Source organism: Pseudorca crassidens, chromosome 20, assembly GCF_039906515.1.
Source record: "Pseudorca crassidens isolate mPseCra1 chromosome 20, mPseCra1.hap1, whole genome shotgun sequence".
Classification (NCBI taxonomy): domain Eukaryota; kingdom Metazoa; phylum Chordata; class Mammalia; order Artiodactyla; family Delphinidae; genus Pseudorca; species Pseudorca crassidens.
Genome location: NC_090315.1, coordinates 5666188 through 5686253, shown reverse-complemented (window position 1 = coordinate 5686253; position 20066 = coordinate 5666188). Strand labels below are relative to the sequence as shown.

Genomic DNA, 20066 nt, shown 5'->3' with positions numbered 1-20066 from the left:
CACACAGCACAGGTGGGGATGGGGTGGGGGGAAAGCAAAGCAGGATGTGGCGACTTTAGGGGAGGAGCCTGAGGAAGAACCCACTGCAGCAGTAACAGCAGTGGGTTGTGAGAAGTAAAGGCACGCGACAAGCGTTCTGGCCAAGCAGAGACAGCACAAAAGCCCTGAGGAGTCGCCAATTTTTGAGGAGGCCCCATGGCGAGCAGATGAACAAGGATGAGAAAATTGGGGTGAGGTCAGAAGCGTGCGCCGGGGGCCTGTCATGTGGGGGCTTGTAGCCCTGGGAAGAAATTGGAATTTTATTCTAGACCCCGTGGGATGGGCATAGGAATGACATGCTCCTGTTTTCATTTATAAAAACAAAACAAAATAACAGAACCGCGTCGCTGTGCTGAGAATAGATTTAGGAGTGAAGGTGGAAATAAGGAATTAAGAGGCTGTCGTCCTTGGCTAGTTGAGGCTGATGGTGGCCTGGACCAATGTGGAACTGGTGAAGGTGGAGAAAAATGGAAGAACAGGAAATGGGATTTTGGAGGCAAAGCCCATGGTGGTGGCGAACTGGATGTAACAGAGGACGGAAAGAAAAACCAAGGAGAGAGAAGAGAAAAACTCTTTTAACTGTGTGAAGTTGGGTGGTGCTGCTCTGTGTTGCCTGGAAAGGGGTCACTGGGGGAAGGGATCAGGTGGGAGGGGCCAAGCATCCTCCTCGGGCCATGACAAGTTAAGAGAGGCCTGTGAGAAATCCAAGCTGGGGTATCAGGTAGCCCCTTGGATATGTGAGACTGGAGCTTGGGGGAGAGGTCATGCTTGGAAATACAAGTTTTGGAAATGTCCGCATATAGGAGACAGCGTGTTTAAAGCCTCAGGACTGGATGAGGTGACCTAGGAGATGAGTGTGGATGACAGAGAAAGAACCCGGCCAGAGACTCGGGGCCATCTGCATGGTGGGGGGCGGGGAGGAAGATGTAGTTAAGGGGGCAAGGAGTGACCATGAAGTAGGCAGAGACCAGTGCTGAGACCCAGAAAAGGATCCGTGGAGCAAAGATAACATGACCCTGACTCGAGGTCATCGCCGTGCAGTGGTAGGGACTGGAGTTTTGCCTGAGTGAGTGGAAGGCAGAGATTGTGGGAGGGGAGGTGGAGGGAAAGCGAGGCCAAGCCATCCTTCTGGTATGAAAGTGACAAGAACTTTCCCACCAAAGAAAGTTCATACCGTTTCTGGAAAGGAGAGAAAGGAAGGCTGGCAGACAGGGAGATGGAAGAAAGAAAAATAACTCCCGAAAGGAGAGAGCCATTACCACAGGCAAGATTGAGAAGGATGGGGAGGCCCAGGGCCGGGAGGGGAAGATGGATCCAGGAGGCAGGGCAGAGGCGCTGCAGGAAGGTGTCTGATTTCTCAGAATGGAGCCGCTGGTGGATGTCACCCAGCCCAACTCCCATCTCACGTTGCTGCCAGCACCAGGCACTTTCTCCGATTCCCCTCTGAGTCCTGCCAAGCCTGGGAATACCCGGTGAGGTGAGGGAAAGAACAGGTTTCACTCATTCATTTAAGAAACAGTCCCTGAGGCCTTCCAGGCACCAGGCCTTGCAATCTCAGAGCTGGGAACTCAGATCTGAAGACAGGCAGCGCGGCCAATCGGAATGCAGAGGGAGGTGTGCTCTGAAGGGGGGCCCTTCCCTAGCTCGGGAGGGGACGTCTGTGTGTCACCATCTCCCTTCATCCGTCCATCCATTTGCTCATTCGTTCATTCATGCAGATCACCCATACACGCTTCCTAAGGCCTCCTGTGTAACATTTTGGGCTGGGTGGTGCCGAGGCCAATGAGATGGGGTTCTCTTGCACCCGAGCCCTGCCAGAGGCTTATGGGAGAGCCAGACACAGCTGTACACAATCGCAATCACATCCCAGGGCCATGCACGCTCCAACGGAAGCAGCACAGGGCGCCCGGTGGACAGAGAAGGTTAGGATGCACCGGGCCGGCTGGAGCCGTCAACCATGGGCAAAGGAGTTGGTGAAAGGTGGGTCCCCCCGGGCCATCGCAGAGGGGCTGCGGGAGGGAGTGAAGGGGTAAAGATCAGGCCCTGCTGCCCTTCCACACGGCTGTCCCCGTCCCTGTCCCTGGGGGAGCTGAAACTGCATGGAAGGTCCCCCGGGGGTGCCCCGTCTAATAAACTCGATGAAGAGGACTATGGCTCTGGTTCCCACGCCCCTAACACCAGCTTCTCCCTGAGGCCTGCCCTTTCCACCTCCTGGGGAGCTGAGGACCCCAGCCCGGGACTCTCCCTTACCATCCTTCAAGATGCAAGGGATTTGGGCCCCAGTCTTCTCCTCCTCAGACTAGGGGTCCAGGCCCCCAGCCCCTCCTCCCTCAGACCCAGGGGTCCAGGCCCCCAGCCCCTCCCCCCTCAAACCCAGGGGTCCAGGCCTCCAGCCCCCTCCCTCCCGTCTCACGAGTTAAAGTCCCCAGTTTCTTCTCTTTCAGGGACCCAAGACCCCCGGCCCCAGCTTTCTCCTCCCTCATACCCAGGAGTCCTGCCTCCCCGCCCCTCTTCCCCTGGACCGAGCAGTTCGGGTTCCCAGCCAGGCCTGCTCCGGACCAAAACTCCTGGTTCCCTGCCCTGCCCCCTCTCCTGCCAGCTGGGAGATGGGACCCTCAGCTCCCGCCCTTGCCCCTTAAGGAAGTAAAAGTCCTTTCGGTCTCCAGCGGGTCAGGACCTGGCCCCCAGCCCCTCCTCCCAGGGCAGACGTCCTTCTCCCTGCCCCCTCGTTCCCTTAAAATACCCGGGATCCCTATGGCAACAGGCGGCGGCAACAGGTGCGGGTGTTATTTACGGGTCGAGCCCGAAATAGCCGGCGATGGTGAAGGGGGTGGGCGGATGGGGGCGAGGCTGGGAGTGAGCGGAGCTGCCGGGCCGGCGGGCGGAGCGGGCAGTGGCGTGCAGAACCGACGGCTCGGAGGCATCGCGGAGCTGGGGTCGGCGCCGCGCAGAGGCAGGAGAGCGAGAGGGGTCCCTACCCAGGAGACGGGGGTGGGAGGCCTGAGGGAGGTGCCTGGCCTGGAGCTGAGCCTGGAGCCGTCCCGACCCGGCCGGCCCTGGGAGCCCGGGGGAGGGGAGCCGAGTGATCCCAAAGGGACACCGAGTCCCTTCCGGGTCCCAGTTGTCCTTTGAGCCGCGTGAGGGGACTTGGTCCGCATTTCCTGAGCCGCATTGCGGACCACAGCACCTTCATCTGAGCCCCAGCAGGGACCCCAGGTCCCCCTCCTGAGCCTTGGGGGTGTCCCTCAGCCCCTTTCTCTCAGCCCCTAGGGCAGACCTTCTCTGGTCTTTTCTCTGAATGGCCAGGGAGACCCCCCTCCCCTCTTCCTGAATTCCAGCAGGTCCCCAGCCTCCTGTCTCTGAACCCCAGCCAGGACTCTGCTGGTCCCCCCTGTGAAAGTTGGGGGAATCCTACTGCCTCTCTGAGACTCCAAAGTAATTCTGACCTCCCCTTCTGAACTCCCTGCACCCCAATTTTTCCTCTTCTGAACCCCAGGGCGGACCCAACTTCTCCTTCACCAGACTCTGAGCCCCAAAGAAGCCAGGAAGCATCTCCTCTCAAACACAGAGAGGACCTCAGCTCCCCTTCCTGTGTATCCCAAACTTTGAGCCCTAGTGGGAAGCTCGGTTTCCCTCCCCCCAAGGAAACACAGCTTCCCTTTGGTGATTCCCTCCAGTGGGGACCCCAGAGCAGCCCCTCAGAGCTTCAGCTGACACTCAGCTCTCCTGCTTCTGGAGCTCTCAGGCCCCCCTCCTGGGTGCCCAGGTTCTAGCCGTGAGGCTGGGGGAACCTAGCGTCATCTCTAGTCTCATCTTCTTTGCTGAGCTTCTGTGGGCACCCCAGGCTCTTCTCTGAACCTCAGAGGGTTCCCAGCAGAGGATCTAGGTCCCAGAAGTGACCTCGATTTCCTCATTTGAGGTTTCCTCATTTGAGGGAGGATTCAGATCTTCCCATTTCACAGACCAGTGGAAACTGAGCCCCTCACCTGCTTCAAGACCCCAGGCGCTTCCCTCCCCACTCCCACCCCTCAGGAGCCCTCCTCAGCTCTGCCTCTTTCGCACCTGGGCCCTATCGCCCGCGACGAGGATGATGATGTGGTCCAACTTCTTCATGCACGAGGAGGACCGCCGGCGGCGAGCTCACGGGGCGCGCAAGGCCAAGATGACCCCTGAGCACGAGGGGAAGATTAAGCTGGCGCTGCTGCTGACCTCCGTGGGTGCCACGCTGGCAGTGCTGGCCGTGGGCACCGAGTTCTGGGTGGAACTCAACACCTACAGGGACAACGGCAGTGCCGTCTGTGATGCTGCCCACCTGGGGCTCTGGAAGATGTGCACCAAGCGACTGTGGCAGGCGGACGTGCCCGCCGGCAGAGACACCTGCGGCCCAGCGGAGCTGCCCGGAGGTGAGAGGCCGCCGCCCCCGCGCAGGGCTTGTATCCCGTGTCTGAGAAACCCGTGCCCGAGCCCCGAGGAGAGAGAGCTTGCACCCTCAGATGCGCCCCTACCCACATCAACCTGTGCTCCGGGGACAGCCTCTGCCCCAGGCACAAACTGTGCAGAGAGGGAGTCTGTACCCCCAAACTAGCCTGCACCCCCAGGCCAGTCTGTAGCTCTAGACCAGCCTCTGCCCCCAGAGCAGCCTGTTTCCCCAAACCCGTCTGTGCTCCTAGACCAGCCAGTGTCCTCAAACTGCCCTGTGACCTCCAGAGCTCCTATGCTCCCAGCACAGCGTGTGATCCCAGACATTTCTGTGTCCCCAGACCAACCTGTACCCCCAGCAAGCCCATGTTCCTAGAGAAGCCTTGTGCCTCTGCACACAGCCTGTGCCCCCAGACCCAGCCGATGACTCTGGACGCAGCTGGTGCCCTCAGACAGCCTTTGTCTCCCAGAAACGCTCGCGCCCCTGAGACAGCCTGCACCCTCATCCTGTGGGCCCTGGGGAGAAAGACCACCTTGACGCCCACCCCAGAGTATGCTGTTCCCTCCTGCCGATTCCACCAAACAGCTCTCACCAAAGACCTCCCAACATCCCAGGGCAGACCTTGTGCTTCCTGGAAAATCTGCTTCCTTTCCTACCCATTTCACCTCAAATTCCCCAACTGGACACTCCAGCCCTTCTCATTTTCTCTTCCAGGCACCCTGACACCCCTCACTTCCCTACAGAGTGGCTGTTTCACCCCTACCCATGCCAGAGAGCTATCCCATACCTCTCACTCTCCCAGACAGGCCACGCCATGCCCTAAACTTATACCAGAGAGACATCCTATATGCCTAGGGGACAGGAATGGGCTCTCACTCCACCTCTACTGACCCAAGGAAACTATCTGACACCCCTCAGAGCCCATTTAGGATGTCGCATGCTTGGTCACCCATATGGCATCTGCAACACTCTTTCCTCTCCAAAGGATGTCCTATAATCTCAGTACCCCTCAAAGAAGATCTATCCCTCTGGGCTCCAGATGGGATTTCCCTCCTCCTTCACTTTTCCAGATGTGATCTGTTACATCCCTAGGGTCCAAATAAGGATGTTCCAAGCCTTTGATAGCAAAGTGGGATGCGAAGCACCCTTGTTATCTGAGGTACCACCCAGTCAGCACGCAGACCGGCTAATTTGCACCCCTCAGAGCCTCAAGCAGGAAGTTCCCCAATTTTTTGACAAGTGGGATACTCTGGCAATAAAAAATATTAGATGCTAAGGTAGTGCCCGGCTCTGTTCTAAGTATTTCACTTGCATGAACTCATCAATCCTCATAGCAACCCTATGAGTAGTTATTATCGTCCCCAAAATGAGGAGCAAGAAATACAAATGTCACAGTCTATGCACCCAGGCTAGTCACATGGGGTTTGAACCCTGGTCATCTCTGTTCTTTCTTTTTCTTTTAAATTTTAAAAAATTTTAAAAAATGTATTGGAGTATAGTTGATTTACAATGTTGTGTTAGTTTCAGGTGTACAGCAAAGTGAATCAGTCATACATATACATATATCCACTTTTTTTAGATTCTTTTCCCATATAGGCTATTACAGAGTATTGAGTAGAGTTCCCTGTGCTATACAGTAGGTTCTTATTATTTATTTGTCTTATATATAGTAGTGTGTATATCCCAGTTTATCCCTACCCCCCTTATCCCCTGGTTACCATAAGGTTTTTTTCTACATCTGTGACTCTACTTCTGTTTTGTAAATAAGTTCATTTGTACCCTTTTTTTAGATTCCACATATAAGCTATATCATATGATATTTGTCTTTCTGTGTTTGACTTATTCACTCAGTATGGCAGTCTCTAGGTCCATCCATGTTGCTGCAAATGGCATTATTTTGTTCTTTTTTATGGCTGAGTAATATTCCACTGTATATATGTACCACATCTTCTTTATCCATTCCTCTGTTGACAGACATTTAGGTTGCTTCCATGTCCTGACGATTGTGAACAGTGCTGCAATGAACATTGGGGTGCATGTATCTTTTTGAATTATGGTTTTCTCTGGATATATGCCCAGGAGTGGGATTACTGGGTCATATGGTAGTTCTATTTTTAGTTTTTTAAGGAACCTCCATACTGTTCTTCGTAGTGGCTGCACCAATTTACATTCCCACCAACAGTGTAGGAGGGTTCCTGGTCATCTCTGTTCTTAACAGCGACACTGTATTGCATCTCACTAGTCCATAAATATGTCCCAAAGGTTCTCACTGCACTGGGGGGGGGGCTGTCCCGCCCCACCTGGCTGCATAATATGGGGTCCCTCACATCCCTTGATGTCTCCCTAATGGTCAGAAAGAGCTTCAGTCTCCTTAAAGGACCATCACCATCATCCCACAATCCTGACCCTTCAGAGGACATCTCCCAAATTGCAAGATTTCAGAAATATCCCACACATCCCATGGCCCATCAAAGGACATCCCAAAGGGGGGTGACCCATATCCTACTCTTTTCCAAATGGGATATGCCATATCCTCTGGGGTCAGAGACAAGATGCCCTAAATCATTAGTAGCCAAAATGGGATGCCAGACACCCCATAGTCTCTCAGAAAGATGTATCACACCTTCTTATTCTCTAGTTGAGACTTCCCATTTCCCTTGTAGAGGAAGCCCGCTTTCCCCCCACCGACTTGTGGCAGATAGCATCCTTGCCGTTTGTTCTGCTGCACAAAGCATCCTTTACTTTTCGCTGCTGCGGGGTCAGGACTCACATTTCCCACTGCTCCTGCCAGGACATCTCATGCCCTTTTCTTTCCTTGACAGTACCAGGTGGAGTGTCCCACACCACCTCACCTGTCTCTGGAGTTTATCCCTTATCCCTCAGCATCCCCCTTCAATTCGGAAAGTTCCTTTCCACTTCCCCAGACCACCTGACCTGTCTCCTATTTCTTAATACCCCTCTTATTCTCGACCTCTCTCCTCCCTTTCCCTCTGTTCTCTCCTCAGTTTCCCCATCTGTGGAATGAGAAAGTTGGAGTAGGTGAATTCTGTGGAAGTTCTGGTCTTAAAATGCAATTTAGAAAGCACCTTTTTCTTTTTTTTTTTTTTAGCGTGGGCTTTCTTGAACTTCAAGTACACAAATTTGGATGAATCATCCTTTTCAGTTTATGCCACAAAATCATTCCCAGCCTTTGCAAGATCCTTCATGTGCTTTATTTTACATTCTTATTCTTTTTTCCATTCTTTCCTAACTCATCTCTTTAATGCATTTGATATGCATCCATGGGTATGTATTTTAACTTAGAAAAATAGTGTTTTTAATATATGTATGTATTTTAATTTCCATAAATGATATCGTGCTGTAGATTTTTTCCTATTTTTGATGTTTCTCCTCAACACTGTTTCTCAGATCTTTCTGTCAGTCTAGTTTGTGGCTACTAGGTGCTGCAGAGACTTGCCCATCACATTTACTTGTCTATTCCAATAGCGATGGGCACCTAGGTTGATTCCAACTCCCTGTTCATTTATTTATTTCTTTTTAGCTGTGCCGTGTGGCATTTGGGATCTTAGTTCCCGGACCAGGGATCGAGCCCAAGCCCACTGCAGTGGAAGCGCAGGGTCCTAACCACTGGACCCCCAGGGACGTCCCCCCGCCTCCCTATTATTATAAACAGTGTAGCAATGAACATGATGCAACCCATATATGTTCCTGCACGTGGTTTTTTTCTGAATGTATACCCAGAAGTGAAACTGTTGGGTTATAGGGATAAACATCTTTCACTTCATAAAGTATGTCAGAGTGCTTTCCAAAAAGGCTAGTACCCATTTACACCCCCAGCTGTTTCCTCTTATCCTTCCAATGCTTGATATTATCCTTTGAATATTTGCCCATCTAACTGATCTGAAGTGCCATGTCCTGCTGATGTAAGTTGCATTTCTGTGATCCCTGCTGAGGTGGAGCATCTCTTCATGTACTTGTGAGTAATCCACGCTTCCTCTTCTATGAATTGACTATTCATATCCTTTGCCCAGTTTTCAGTTGGGTTATCTCTCTTTTCTTGCTGATCTGGAAGAGTTCTTTGTGTAGTCTAGACGTGAATCCTTTCTGAGATAAGAATCTCTTCTGAGGGCTCCCCTGGTGGCGCAGTGGTTGGGAGTCCGCCTGCCGATGCAGGGAACACGGGTTCGTGCCCCGGTCCGGGAAGATCCCACATGCCGCGGAGCGGCTGGGCCCGTGAGCCATGGCTGCTGAGCCTGCGCGTTCGGAGCCTGTGCTCCGTGACGGGAGAGGCCACAGCAGTGAGAGGCCTGCGTACCAAAAAAAAAAAAAAAAAAAAAAAAAAAAAAATCTCTTCTGAGTCTTCTGCCTGGATCTTGGGGTGCTTTGTTAAATAAAGTGATTATCCATTTCTTTCTTTTTTTTTAATTTTGCGGTACGCGGGCCTCTCACTGCTGTGGCCTCTCCCGTCGCGGAGCACAGGTTCCGGACGCGCAGGCTCAGCGGCCATGGGCCCAGCCGCTCCGTGGCCTGTGGGATCCTCCTGGACCAGGACACGAACCCGTGTCCCCTGCCTCGGCAGGCGGACTCTCAACCACTGCGCCACCAGGGAAGCCCATTCATTTCTATTCTCACTGGACCCTACACAAACTCATATGACAGAGCCAGGAAACAGACTATTCACTCACTTTATACAGGAAGAATTGGAAGCTCAGAGAGGTCAGTAGCCCACTCAAGGCCGCAGATCTGGACCTCAGAGCTCTGGATTGGAATCCCAGCTCCTGTGATAGCAGGTGGTTTCACTTCTCTGAGCATGAGTTCTCTCTATCAGGGATGTTAATTTCATATTTCTAGGTTATTGTGAGCTATGTTAAATGTCCAGCCCTGAGCTTACACTAGGGACCTCCATGTCATTACCTCTCTTTTTCTCTCTCCTGCTGCCACAGAAGCAAACTGCACTTATTTTAAATTCTTCACCACGGGAGAGGATGCTCACATCTTCCAGAGAACCACAAAGAAAGGTAAGAACTTTTTGCCCGGTGGAGGGGATATGCTGACCACGCTAAAGGATTCCTTTTCTTTCTTTTTCTTTTTTGTAAATTGAAGTATAGTTATTTCCAATATTGTGTTAGTTTCAGGTGTACAGCAAAGTGATTCAGTTATGTTTTTCAGATGATATTCCCTTATAGTTTATTAAAAGGTATTGATTATAATTCCCTGCGCTATACAGTAAGTCCTTGTTGCTTATCTATTTCATGTATAGTAGTTTGTATCCGTTAATCCCAGGGGGCTTCTTGATAGCATTGTACTCTTCTCTGCTTTGCCGCAGGATGGGCACAAGCTCCTAAATCCTGGCGAGGTCTCATCTTTGGAGAGAGGCGGTTCTCCAGAGCCCTGTGTCCAACATCCCCCCCTCAGCTCTGCTTTTGCCACATGCCGTGTTACTTTGGGCAAGTCCCAGCCCCTCTCTGTGGATAGTACATTAACATCTCACAAGTGTGCATCTCCCACATGCTAAACACAGCGCTGGGTGTTTCATTTATAAGAGTTCCAGTCCTTGCCATGACCCTGCAGGGCAGGGGCTCTATCTTAATCTTCCAGATGAGAAAACACAAGTCCATAAATGGTTTAATTTATTTCCCCAGGAAGTGGCAGAGGCAGAGGCAGGATTCGAACCCAAATAATTCCAAATGTAAAGTAGTGCTCTTCAATAAAATATTCCATGAGATTGGGAATGTTCTGTATCTGCACTGACCCGTATGGTAGCCACTGGCCACATGTGGCCGGTGCAACTAAGACACTGAGTTTTAAATTTTGTTCAATTTAAATCCATTTAAAATTAAAAGACCCTCCGTGGCTAGTGTCTACCATTCTGGACAATAAAACTTTTAAGGCTTTACCCTTTCTACTCTAACCACAGTCTCTCCATCACCCCAGTATGTCAGTATCCCCACCAGTAAAGGAATTGCGGTCAGTATGTCAATATCCCCACTAGTAAAAGAACTGTGGTATGTCATGAACCTTATCTGGTCTTTGTAAGGATTTAATGAAATGATGCAGCTAAAACATGCAGTATGGTGCCTGGCACATAGTAGGTCCTTCATAAACAGTGGGGGACTCTTCATGGAGGACCTGCTTACCCTCTGTACTCCTTTCTTTCTTACCTTGGTGCTAAGCGAGCTTGGGCAAGTCGCTGTGCTCCCCCAGGATAGCAAAATAATCACAGGGCACACATATGGAACAAGTGCTGTGTGCCCGGTGGTGCACTGGGGACATTACATATGTGATTTCTAATCCTCACAGCAGTCACGTAGAGATTTTGATCTTGATTTTCCGGAGGAGGAAACTGAGGTTCAGAGAGGTTCAGTGACTCTACCAGAATCTTCCAGCCAGGAAGTAGCTGGGGAGAGTTCTGACTTGGATCGTTCCGCTGTAATGTACCACCTTCTCTGTTGTCTCCCACACACCCCACTGCCTCAGTTTCCTCACCGGAAAACAAATGGTGACCAGATCATAAGTAATACTTGGTAGTTCCCATCTCCTTCTAATCCTGGCTGTGTCCTTTCTTTGCTCTGTGACCTTAAGCAATTAACTGACCCTTTCTGAATCTTAGTTCTTCCTTCAACAGTATAAGTAAAACATTGAACTGGATGATCTTCTACTTGAAAATTCTTCTCTAGTCCTGGATCTTCTGGGTCCCTATATGGGAGTTCTCTCTACTCCCTACATCCTGTATTCTCTACTTCCCTTCCCCTCCTCACAGAGGTAAATATGGCAGCTGCGGTGATAGCAGTGCTAGGCATGGCAGTCATGGCCCTGGGGTGCCTCTGTGTCATCATGGTGCTCAGCAAAGGGGCAGAGTTCCTGCTCCGGGTTGCAGCCATCTGCTTTGGCCTCTCAGGTGAGGGTTGAGAGCCTGCAGACTGAGAACATTGCATGCTGGGAGGTCGGGTCTCCAAACACCAATGCATGTTGGGAGGTCAGGTCTCCAAGCACTGTTGCATGCTGGGAAGTTGGGTTTCCAAGCACTGTTGCATGCTGGGAGGTCGAGGGAAGTCTCCAAGCCCCGTTGTAGGCTGGGAGGTTGGGTCTCCAAGCACTGTTGTGTGCTGGGAATTGGCGGAAGCTCAAAGGCTATAGAAGTCTCAAAGATGGGAGAGTTCTAAGTTCTGTTGTTGACTGGGAACTGGGGAGTCTCCAAAGACTTCTTTAGATTGGAATCTAGGGTCCCCAAGTGCTGTTGCCAGCTGGGACGTTGAGGGAGGTCCCCATGCACTGTTGTATGCTGTCAGGTTGAGGAAGGTCTCTTAAGTACCATTGCATGCTGGGAAGCACAAGACCTATAGTAGGCTCGAATATGAGGATGGTCCAAGCGCCGTTGTTGGCTGGGAATTGAAGGTTCTCCAAACACTCTTTTAGATTTGGACCTGGAGTCTGCAAGAACTGTCGCATTTTTGGAGTTGGGGGTCCAAAAGAATTCTGCATCTTGTGAAATGTAGCCCTCATTGGATCAAATGTTTTCTAAGGTGGATAGATAAGTCATAAACTATATAAGCTTCATTTATTTATCTTTCGTGTATCTACTGAGCACCTACTATGTTCCAGGCACTGAGCTAAGGGCTGGAGACATAAGATTAATAAGACAGACACTGTGTCTGCCCTCATAGAGCCTAGATTCTGACAGAGGTAGACAGTAACCAACAATTACACATATAATGATCCAACTATAATTGTGATGAGAGTTACGATAAAGCATATAAGGGGTACACACTGGGGTGGGGGGGCTTGTCAGAGAAACGTCCTGAGAAAGTGATATTTAAGCTGACCATCGAAGGAGGAACAGAAATTATCCAGTCAGACTGTGGAGTTGACGGTAGTGGTGGCCATGTTGGTGATGTTTGTTGTGGTGGTGGTAATGATGGTGATGCCCTTGATATGGCAATAGTGGTGATGGAATAGCATATATGTAGTCTGTGAAAGACTTGGCAAGTTTAAAAGAAGACGAATGAACAGAATGGAGATCAGAGCATAGGGCAGGGCAAAGTTTGCGCAAAGGTACATGGTAACCTTAGTTAACAGATGAGGTAGGGGCTCGGTGCAAGATGAGTCAAGGGAGGTCCCTGGTGGTCCAGTGGTCAGGACTCTGCGTTTTCACTGCAGAGGGCATGGGTTCAGTCCCCGGCTGGGGAACTAAGATCCTACAAGCTCCGCGCGGCCAAAACGAAAACAAAAATAAAGGAGACAGGGAGATATGAATGTTCAAGAGCACACTCGCATAGAAATTATTAGTAATCACATTCTTATTATTGTTTTGTGCCTTAGAGAGCTTCCTAAACGAAGGGGGAAATTCAGTCATTCCCTGTCTTTCATTTATTCATTAGAAAGGTGTCTGCCCTTAACGAGATTATCATCTGGTTAAGGACAGAGAAATGATACGAATCATCCCACAATTACGAACTGCAGGAAGTGCTATGAAGGAAAAGTAGAGTTCTGTGAGGATGCGTAACGAGGGCACTTCATTTAAAGCAGAATTAGAGAAAGGCTCTCTGAGGAGATGACACTTGAAACATCCAAGTATGGGTAACCAAGCTAGAAAGAGCTCGGTGGATTTCGAGTCCTGAAAGAACGCCAGTGAGGCTGGAGCATGGACAGTAAGGAGGATACTGGTTTAAAAGACAAACCAAGAAATCAACAGGGAATCAACAGATCTGGGTTGGAGTCCCAAATTCCAGCCCAGGGAGGAGATAGAAATTAGGCAAATAAATAATGCTCCTATGAATTAATATATGTTAACAATTACCAATTGTGGTAAATGCTATAAATGAAAAGTAAAGAGTCTAACGAAAATGTACAACAGGGAGACCCAACAGGGACTTGACTGGTGGTGGTCAGGGAAGCCTTCTCAGAAGAAGTGTAATTCAAGTAAGGAATTCTGTAGAGAATGAGGATGTGTAAGGTGGGCTCAGGGAGGGGTAAGCAGACAGTTATTCCAAGCAGCACAAAGGTCTCCAGGCTTGAACAAATTTGGTGCATTTAAAGTCCTGAATGGGACTTCCCTGGCGCTCCAGTGGTTAGGCCGCCGCGCTTCCCCTGCAGGAGGCTCGGGTTCAGTCCCTGCTCCGGGTGACTAAGATCCCGCGTGCCACGCGGTACCGCCAAAAAATAAAAATAAAACAAAAGTAAAGTCCTGAAAGAAGTCCTACTCCATACTGCTGTAGGATGGGAAGGGCAGCTTGAGAGGAGACTGAAGAAACAGGCAGGGGCCAGGTCACGTGGGCCCTTCTAGGTCATTCGAGGGAAGTCAGGTTCGATCAGGGAGAAGGTAAAGTGATGTGCCTAAGAGAAGAGTCCTGGAGTAGACCTGTCTGGGCTCAAACCCACATGGCTCTTTTCTAGGCTTCAATTTTCCCATCTGTAAAGTGGGGATAATAATAATAATACCCATTCATAAGGTCTAGTGGAAGAGGTGAGATGTGGGAGCATTTGGTTAGATTCTTGTTGCAAAGCTAGTGTGTCAAGACCAGAGCTCCACAAACTACAGCCCATGGTCAAATCCTACCTGCCTCTTGTTTTGGAGTTAGTGACTTTTTTTTTTTTTTTTTTTGCGGTACACGGACCTCTCACTGTTGCGGCCTCTCCCGTTGCGGAGCACAGGCTCTGGACGCGCAGGCTCAGCGGCCATGGCTCACGGGCCCAGCCGCTCCGCGGCATGTGGGATCTTCCCAGACCGGGTCACGAACCCGCGTCCCCTGCATCGGCAGGCGAACTCTCAGCCACTGCGCCACCAGGGAAGCCCTGGAGTTAGTGACATTTTAAAACCATAAATCGTATTGTGGTTCCTACCTAGATCGAAAGCCACGGATGAATTTCTACCACTAGAATAACGGGCCTCCGAGGTCTTATGTGGTCTGGCTCCTGATGTGGTCTGGCTCCTACGTGAGACTTCACCTCTTACCATTTGTTCTCTCTGTTCTGTCCATATCAACCTCTTTGCTGTTCTCAGACCCTCCAAGTTCATTCCCTCCTCAGAGCATTCTGCACTGCTGTCCCCTCAGCCTGGAATGCTCTTCCGCCAGCTCTTGCCATGTCTCATTTCTGCAGATCATGTCAGCCGCTGATCATATGTCACCGCCTCAGAAAGACCATTGTTGGCCACCTTGTCTAAAGTAACCCCTTTCCCTGCTGTGTCCCTACCTTGCCTTATTTTTCTTCGTAGATTGATCACTACCTGAAATTATGCATGTATGTGTGCCTTTGTTTGCTAGGGCTGCCATAACAAAGTACCGCAGACAGGGTGCCTTACACACCAGAAATGTAGTTTCTCACAGTTCTGGAGGCTGGAAGTCTGAGATCAACATGTCAGCAGGTTCGGTTCCTTCTGAGGCCAATCTCCTGGGCATGTAGATGGCTGTCTTCTCCCAGTGTCCTCATGTGGTCCTTCCCCATGCTTGTCTGTGTCCTAATCTCCTCTTCCTATAAGGGCACCGGACATACTGGATCAGGGCCCACCCTAGTGACCTCATTTTAAGTGAATTACCTCTTTAAAGACCCTAACTCCAAATATAGTCGTATTCCAAGGCCCTGGGGATCAGGACCCCAATGTGTGAACTTTTGTGGGGATGCAGTTCAACCCACATCAATACATTCACCTGATTTTTGTCCATCTCCCCTTTTGGGGTGAATTTCCAGGAGGACAGCCCCTTCATTAGGTTTTTTTTTTTTCTGGATCGTGCTATGAGGCATGCAGGATCTTAGTTCCCCGATCAGGGATCGAACCCGTGCCCCCTGCATTGGGAGCACGGAGTCTTAACCACTGGACCGCCAGGGAAGTCCCTAGTTTTGTTCTTGTATTTTATATATATTTTATAATGAGAGTTCAATTAAGATCTATTGACTGAATGAGAGAATGCATGAATTAGCAGTGGAATGAAGGGGACTGGATGGTGTCGCTCCCTCGTACAGATGCTTTTCCACCTCCAGTGCTCTGATGCTGACCTGCATGAGGTCAAGAAAGGATCACAAAGGGACCACTGAGCCATGTTACGCAGACTCCAGGCTGTATTCTCCAGGCCCCTGACTTAAAACCATGGGGGAGGGCTTCCCCGGTGGCACAGTGGTTAAGAATCCGCCTGCCAATACAGGGGACACAGGTTCAATCCCTGGTCCGGGAAGATCCTACATGCCTCAGAGCAACTAAGCCTGCAAGCCACAACTACTGAGCCTGCAAGCCACAACTACTGAAGCCCGAGTGCCACAACTACCGAAGCCTGCACGCCTAGAGCCCGTGCTCCGCAACAAGAGAAGCCACCACAATGAGAAGCCCGCGCACTGTAACGAAGATAGCCCCGGCTCACCGCAACTAGAGAAAGCCCGCACGCAACAACGAAGACCCAACACAGCCAAAAATAAAAAATAAATAAAATGAAATAAATTAATTTTTTTAAAAAAGTTAAAAAACAAAACCATGGGGAAACTGGGAGTGTAGGGAGGAAGGAAGGTCAGAGATCAAAGTTGAAGTCAGACTCTGGGGTCTGAGAGGGGAGGCAGCCAGGATGCACGAGCCATGCATGACCATTGGAGGGTCCTACGTGATCTTACTCCGCCCACCTCTGTACTTCCGCTGCCCACCACCCCCCTCCCCTCCCCCATCCTCTTTGCTCCGCTGCACTGACTTTTCTTTTTTTCCCGCTAACACACTCTACTCCACCCTACCGCAAAGCCTTTGCACCAGCCATTCCTTCTGCCCAGAATAGCCATTGCTGTTTTGTGCATGGCTGGCTTCTTTTCGTCCATTTGGGTCTCAGCTCCAATGGCTTTTCTGATGACACCATGTAAAGCCCCAGCCCCACCCCTGGATGTCACGGCCCTTCCCACCACTCTGTTTTTATCTCCTTCCTAGCGTGCATCACTGTCTGAAATTATCCCGTCTTCTCACATGTTTACTTTGGCAGTTACAACCTGGTCGCCCGCAGGCCAGCGACGGCCCATAAATGTCCTTTGTTTGGCGGGCAGCGTCTACAGATTTCTCTGAGCCAATATTTAAAGGTTGGGTGGATTCCCGTAAAAATCATAATCGTTTAAAAACATGCTAGCTGTTCTTGAAAACTCAGAAGATCTGGTCTACGAAGCCGCCGTTGCTGACGGGCTGCAGTTGGCTGGAGCCGGGTTTGGGCTGTGCTTTGTCACGGTCCCCACCGCACCTGCCCGCTCGCTTGTTTGGACTTTCTCATTGTCTACTGGAGACACTTGAGTTTTGCCAGGCTTGGTTTATTTGTGTACCATTTGTCTCCTCCAAGTAGAACATAGATTCTGTCATGTTAGGGTTCTTTGGTCTGTCTTGTTCCTTTTTTTTTCTTCAATCAGATTGCATGACATGACTGACTTTCTTTTCATTTTGTAATCCACCATCACTCTCTTTTCTTTTCAACTTTATTGGGCTATGATTGACAAGTATAAATTGTGTGTGTGTGTATATATGTGCACACACATATATGTGTATATATATATGTATACACAATTGTATATAAGGTATACAGCTTGCAGGATCTCAGTTCCCTGACCAGGGATTGAACCTGGGCCACGGCAGTGAAAGTGCTGAGTCCGAATCACTAGACCGCTCGGGAAGTCCCCTACAACTTGATATATTTTGATATACATCATGAGGTGATCAACACAATCAAACAAGTTAACACATTCATCACCTCACATAGTAACTTGTTTTTTGCAGTGAGAACATTTAAGATCTACTCTCTTAGCAAATTTTATGGACACAGTATTATTAACTATAGTCACCATGCTGTACGTTAGATCTCCAGAATTTATTCCTCTTCAGGCTGGAAGTTTGTGCCCTTTGACCAGCACCTCCCCATTTTCCCCCTCCGCTCAGTCCCCGGCAGCCACCATTCTGCTCTCTGCTTCTATGGTTTCAACTCAGATTCCATCATCACTCTTTACTCAAGTCTGAATGGAGTCTTAATTTGACTTTTGCGATTCTTGATTCCTTGGTTTGCTTTGTTCTTTTCTTAAGTGGTGAAAGACACATTAACATAAAACTTACCATTTGAACCATTTTTAAGTGTCCACGTCTGTGGCGTTAAGTCCATTCACGCAGTTGTGCAGCCGTCACCACCATCCATCGCCAGAACTTTTGCATCTTCACCAATTAAAACTCCGCCCCCATGAAACACCAACTCCCCATTGCTCTTCCCCACCCCCCGCACCCACCTTCTACTTTCTGTCTCTATGAATTTGTGTCTTGTTCTTTCTTTCTCTCCAGCGTCTAAAATTGTGCCTGCTATAGGGTAGGTGCTTAATAAGCAGTTGTTGAGGAGGTGCTAGTGAAACTGCAGAAATGCATCTCGGGGGTCTCCGAGGAGCTCCGGTTCTTTATGTCTCAGCACAGAAAGAATTCGGCGAGAGGCCAAGTGATAGATAAGAAGTGATTTATTAGAATAAGATGCTCGTGCGCCTTACAAGCGGGTGAGCTAGAGGGTGCCACGCCAAGAATGTAGTGGGCTACAGTTTTATAATCAAAGGAGAGTGGGGAGGGGGAGAAGACCACCTCCTTCCTCATTCTTGAGTAGACGTCAAGCTTCCATCCTCAGCTCCGCCTCCAAGTCAGGCGGGAGGGTTTTCTTGTCCCTACGTGGTCAAACTGGGACTGTCATGGCCCAATGGAAATGAGCAAAAAGGTGGTAACATATACTAGAGTATGATGAATCATCTCAGCTTTCAGCATAATGTCAACTTTTCCTTATATTTTTGTTTCTAATGTGTGCAGAGGAGTGTTACCTTAGGAATCAAGCCTCTCTGGGCAGGATGTGGGTCTTATTTCACCATTGTTTCATTGTCTGGGGGCATGTCTCAGGCTTCTGTTGCATGGTTGTGTTGCTAAGCGAGCCTGCTTGGTTTTGTGGTTAAGCGAACCTGCTTTCTTGAGCGATCATTAACTTACAGGGGTCTCCCATGCTTTTTTTCTTTACTTACAGTCCCCTAGTGGGATTAACTATGTAATCACCTACTTTGTCCCTTTACTCTGTTCCTATCACTAGGGGGTCCCCCAGGTTTCTTGTCTGAGTAAGCATGTGATGGGGTATACTGGGGGAGAGGCTCAGACCTCCTTTGGGGACCCCAGGGGCCTGAGGGCCACAACTGTTCTCCTCTCCCCACAGGCCTGCTGCTTCTGGTCAGCCTGGAGGTGTTCCGCCATTCCGTGCAAGCCTTGCTGCAGAGAGTTAGCCCTGAGCCTCCCCCGTCCCCGGCCCTGACCTATGAATACTCCTGGTCTCTGGGCTGTGGCGTGGGGGCCGGCTTGGTCCTGATCCTGGGGAGTGGCTTCTTTTTCCTGCTCACCCTGCCTCCCTGGCCCTGGGGCTCCATCTGTCCCAAGTGGGGGCACAGGGCCACCTAGGGTCACCGTTGTGCTTTCTCTAAGCAACTCCCAAACCCTTCGCCTTTCTCCATTGTGCCCCTCAGAATCTTTTGTCCCATGTCCTAGAGAAACTGTGTTCTCCCTGCTCTAGGGGCCCATGCTGTTTGCACAGAACTGCCCCTCACGCCCTCATCTTTTTTTCTCTGTAAATATGTTTTTCTCGGGGGCTGAATTTGGGTTGCTTAGGAGTGGGATGGGGAGAGGATTTTTGCAAACGAGGATCCCCAGGGAAGGCTGGTGGGGACCTGATGGGGTAACTAGGGAGTGGGGGGAGGTGAGGTCAGGGGGTCTTGGGAGGGAGTTGGATCTATTTGTTCCACAGATTTGGATGTATTTGCTTGTGGGAGAGACTTCCTCCAGGGAAACAGGGGAATGGGGGAGGAGAGAATCTCTGGGTCTGACCTCACTGTGGCCTGATTTGGGATTAAAGGTTTGGAAATTTAACAACTTTGATTTGGAGTCCGTTGTGATGTGATTTGTGCACTCCAGGGTAGAGAAAAGGGGTCACTTGTGCTCTCCAGAAACCCACCACATGCTACTTGTCAGCCCCAAAGTCATATGTCAATGAACCCATAGAGAGTGACAGAAAACTCAACAGTTTGGAACACAAACACTGTTATGGGTTGAAGGGGTCCCTCCTGAAAGTATTTGTTGGGGTCCTAACCACTAGGACCTCATAATTGACTTCATTTGCAGGTAGGGTCTTTGCAGATGTGACCAAGTGAGAATGAGATCATTAGGGTGGGCCCTAATCCAATAGGACTGGTGTACTTATATGGAGAGATTAGGACACTGATACATGCAGAGGGAAGATGAGGTGAAGAGACACAGGGAGAAGATGACCGTCTGCAAGCCAAGGAGCGGTGCCTAGAACAGATTCTCCCTTGCAGCCCCCAGAAGGAACCAGCCCTGCAGACACCGTGAGCTTGGACTTCCAGCCTCCAGAACCGTGAGACTGTGCATTTCTGTTGTTTAAGTCCCCCAGTCTGTGGTACTCTGTTAGGGCAGCCCTAGCAAGCTGATACACCTGTTAGTCCCTGCAAGTGGGGTTCTGCTGCAACAAGTACCTAAAAATGTAGAAGTGGCTTTGGAATTGGGGAATGGGTAGAAGCTGGAGGTGTTTTGAGGTGCCTGCTAGAAACAGCCATGATCGCCTTGACAACACTGTCGGTAGGAATA

At 50.1% G+C, this 20066-nt stretch overlaps 1 protein-coding gene across 4 annotated transcripts; it reads left to right on the top strand.

The window, feature by feature from the left end:
- Window positions 1–8: 8 nt before the first annotated feature.
- CACNG6 (calcium voltage-gated channel auxiliary subunit gamma 6) lies at window positions 9–19340 on the top strand. 4 transcript variants are annotated; one of them, XM_067719166.1, is made up of 5 exons: window positions 9–2019; window positions 4072–4442; window positions 9403–9477; window positions 11220–11357; window positions 18628–19340. In XM_067719166.1, exons 1-5 carry the CDS (start codon window positions 1997–1999, stop codon window positions 18864–18866), a joined length of 846 nt encoding a protein of 281 aa, XP_067575267.1. In that variant the 5' UTR covers window positions 9–1996; the 3' UTR covers window positions 18867–19340. The 4 variants fall into 4 exon arrangements, with proteins under 4 accessions (XP_067575267.1, XP_067575264.1, XP_067575266.1 ...); XM_067719163.1 differs by having other exon boundaries at window positions 4002–4442; XM_067719165.1 differs by lacking the exon at window positions 18628–19340 and adding an exon at window positions 11876–11987 and having other exon boundaries at window positions 4002–4442.
- Window positions 19341–20066: the final 726 nt, after the last annotated feature.